At 28.3% G+C, this 3,733-nt stretch overlaps 1 protein-coding gene across 1 annotated transcript; it reads right to left on the bottom strand.

Moving 5' to 3' along the window:
• Positions 1-820: 820 nt before the first annotated feature.
• On the bottom strand, positions 821-3,006 carry LOC137001822 (very long chain fatty acid elongase 7-like). The gene is made up of 2 exons (XM_067360997.1): positions 1,468-3,006; positions 821-1,133 (listed from the first exon to the last, which is right to left on the bottom strand). Exons 1-2 carry the CDS (start codon positions 1,702-1,704, stop codon positions 975-977), a joined length of 396 nt encoding a protein of 131 aa, XP_067217098.1. The 5' UTR covers positions 1,705-3,006; the 3' UTR covers positions 821-974.
• Positions 3,007-3,733: the final 727 nt, after the last annotated feature.

Genomic DNA, 3,733 nt, shown 5'->3' with positions numbered 1-3,733 from the left:
ATCTGTATATAATTCTGCACACGCATGCTATTATGCATGTATAATTTTATTATGTATAAAGTTCTAATGTCACTTATACAACACATAACAAATATTGAAGAAAGTAGAATGATAAACTCACATACGGAACATTCTTGATATATTAAAATAAATATAACGCTTCTTATACTTAACATTATATTCATATCGTATTGCTCTATAGTTTAAAAACAGTTTTATTACATAGTCTTTTTAGTAAGTAATGTGGATAGCTATATAAAAATGTGTTTAAAATAAATTAGAGCTGTTTCTTTCGAATGTTTTAGAAAGGATTAAAAAATACGTTACACGCATGTTGTTTGGCAATTTTAAATAAATTTGTAAAATTTTATTTAAATTATATCTTGTCTACAGAATGTATATATACAAAATCTATAGAATTAAGCATTAATAAAACAATTTGTGTTTTTCAAGTTTTTTAAAAATAAATTATTAATTTTATTAATTGTATTAAAGTATCATTAAATTAAATATACGATGTATCATAATACCATTTAATTAAATATCATCATGTGACGGCAGAGCATGCTGCATTTCTGCCGTGTTTTTGCCGTCATAGCGTGTTCGCCGACAAGTTTGATTTCTACCGACAATCTGCTGTTACACCGTGACAGCAAGTTATGTGCAATCTCTGTATGCATTCTGCCGATATATTATACCAGCATAAAATGTTTGAAATTTGCTCTATTTATGTTGGTAAGCTATGCTCAATTTTTGCCGCATTTCTGCCATTACATAATGATACACGTTATACTCGATTTTTGCTATGTTTCTGACGACATTAACTAAAACGGCATACTCTGCAAGAATATTGACAGCATTTTGTCGATATAGTATGCAGCATATAATTTGCAAAACGTGCTCTGTCCGATTTTGCTATCTGGGACGTTAGTTCGATTGAATTTATTTGTTATTTTCATTAAATTTTTGCGAAATTAAGCCGTTTTTGTCTTATAAGCCTTTTGAAAGAAATTGCTGAATAGGTAGATAAATATGAAAAAAATTATTAGCAAGAAATACGTTAGAGCCTTTGTCATTCGGCAGTCCAGAACCAACGTTGCTATTAGATAGAAACATAGCATTCCAAAGTGCAACTGAAATTTGATAAAGAATTTTAATTATTACATCTGAATCATTATATTATAATAAATCTATAATAAATGTATAATTGTCATTTCTTCCAATCTTTTTTTATTAAATAAACAAATATTATAAAAATATATTCAGCACACTAATTGAAAAGAATAGCTGAGAATAATAAAATAAAACGTTTAAAAGTAATGTCGACATTAAATTCGATTATTAAGTTATAGAAATGCAATCGCGTATTGAAAAAGATTGACGAGAATTAATTCAATATCAATTGAAAGAAATAAAATTTTAATAATCTGTATAAATTATTTTGGCAGTATAATGCTTGATAATTACCAGCTGAATACAGGTCATATATTTCTTCCACCAAATGTACTTTTTGTATTTCGAGCCAAGCGCGGCGATGAAATAATAACTGTACATAATAATGTGAACGACGGAATTCAAAAAAGCTACTACGACACCCTGTTCACCAGGCAGCAAATTCAAGTAGCACCACGAACCAAGGACCGTTATTGTATGGTGATAAACGTGAAGGAAAGTCAATTGATTCTGTTTCTTTCTCAACACCATAAATACCTTCAAAAAGTAGAGAAAAAAATAAATATTATTAGTTATATTTTTTAATAGATGTTTTTTTCTTATCTTACTCAACTTTATTTATCTTACTATACATAAGAATAACTATTTTATTAACTACCATAATGATTAACTCATCTGCATTAATTTTATTGTGTATATATGTACATATGTATTTATATATATGATATGCATACATTTGCTTACCGTATCTAGAAGCTCGGTGACTTTTGCAAGGAAATACCACAACCCACTTTGTGACAGCTGGACATTCAAAATATACCGACATAAAATTCGATTTATGAATCACCGACATAAAATTCGATCTATTTTTAGCAAAATTATTTCTTTAAGAAACACATATAGTCGAATCTGCTTGGTTATCATGTAAACAGAAATAAACTACCTTAACACTGTTTAATATCCAAATGATCATGATCAATTTGACCAAAAAAATTACGCTAAACAAAAAAATATCTCTTAATTAGATAAAATGAATTTAAGCATATGGATCGAATTTTGTGCCGGTGAGGGTATGATATACAACATTACAAATTTATCGTAAATAATTATTGTAAAAATTAAAAAAAAGTGTTTTACCGCTGTTCGTATGTATTTTCTTCGTGACATAGGTAAGCGGTGGATATCGTTACATCCGTGAAACGAAAATAGTTGAATATTAAGATCTAAGAGCTGAAATCAATACATTTTTTACTACACATCAAATTATTCTAGTTGATTCCTTTACATTCAGTTTTTTTTAAATTTAGATAGTTATGTCAAAACGTTAACTTCAATTAATTAATTTTTAACATAATTTTGAATTTATAAATATATACATATTAATATATTTTCCAGTCATTTACACAATAATTATACTATTTAATATTTATTTTGAAGCTTTCACGATTCACATATCAAATGCTAAAGTAATCTTTTATTGAAAATGGAATAATAGAAAGTGAACAAAGTACATATTGTCACACGTTTTTCAGTGAAAATGTACTTTGTTCACTTTCTATTATTCCATTTTCAAAAAAAGATTACTTTAGCATTTGATATGTGAATCGTGAAAGCTTCAAAATAAATATTAAATAGTATAATTATTGTGTAAATAACTGGAAAATATATTAATATGTATATATTTATAAATTCAATACCATGTTAAAAATTAATTAATTGAAGTTAACGTTTTGATAACTATCTAAATTTAAATAAAACTGAATGTAAAGGAATCAACTAGAATAATTTGATGTGTAGTAAATGATGTAGTAATTGATGTGTAGTTTAATATTAAACATTAACAGATTTCACGCGCGCGCGCGCGCAGAACCACAATATTATACTTACCAAAGATGTTAACCAGACACTGAAAAGTATTTGAAATCCATTGTATAATATCATTGTTCCATTGAGTTTGAAAGGTGGTTTTTGTTCCATTATTCTTGGTCCTTCTATCGTAAATATTAAATATGTCACAAGAATGCACAATAGAGGGTATGGAGATCCCATTAGAGGCCACGTGTCTATCATCGGATCTGTGTCAAAAAACGAAATATAATTCGTCTATTTCTTACGAAAATTCGTAAAATACGTTTATTGACTAAACAATTTTTAAATTCAATTCAATGTTAGAAGAAAGGAGACGTCAACCTCGAGAATCGCTTGAAAAACTAAACTAATTCCGAGCACTGATCTAATTAATAGTAGGCTATAGCTATATTTCATAAACTATAATTTATTTCTAGAATTAAAATTCTTATAGCCAGTGATGCATTCCAAGCGCACACGGACGCGTGACGTAATCGGTACTCACTTGTGTGCACCGAGCAGCGTGCAGCACCGTACGGTGCTAGCCTGCTCGAACTTGAATCACTGCTTATAGCTGTGGTCAGGAAATAATTATTGTAAAAATTAAAAAAAAAAGTGTTTTACTGCCGTTCGTAGATAGTTTGTGACGAAGATAAACGATAGACATTATTACAACCGTCAAAAAAAAAAAAAAAAATAATCGAATACCGCG

The sequence above is a fragment of the Linepithema humile genome, unplaced genomic scaffold, assembly GCF_040581485.1.
Source record: "Linepithema humile isolate Giens D197 unplaced genomic scaffold, Lhum_UNIL_v1.0 unplaced_1, whole genome shotgun sequence".
Lineage (NCBI taxonomy): Eukaryota > Metazoa > Arthropoda > Insecta > Hymenoptera > Formicidae > Linepithema > Linepithema humile.
The sequence above is the reverse complement of the archived record's forward strand: the minus strand, read 5'-3'. Positions and strand labels throughout refer to the sequence as shown.

Bases quoted from the DNA above. Each gene is read 5' to 3' on its own strand.
- LOC137001822 (XM_067360997.1), bottom strand. From the start codon at position 1,704: ATGGTGTTGAGAAAGAAACAGAATCAATTGACTTTCCTTCACGTTTAT. The intron at 1,134-1,467 runs GTAATTATCAAG...ATCAAATTTCAG, and splicing joins ATATGACCTGTATTCAGCTG to TTGCACTTTGGAATGCTATG.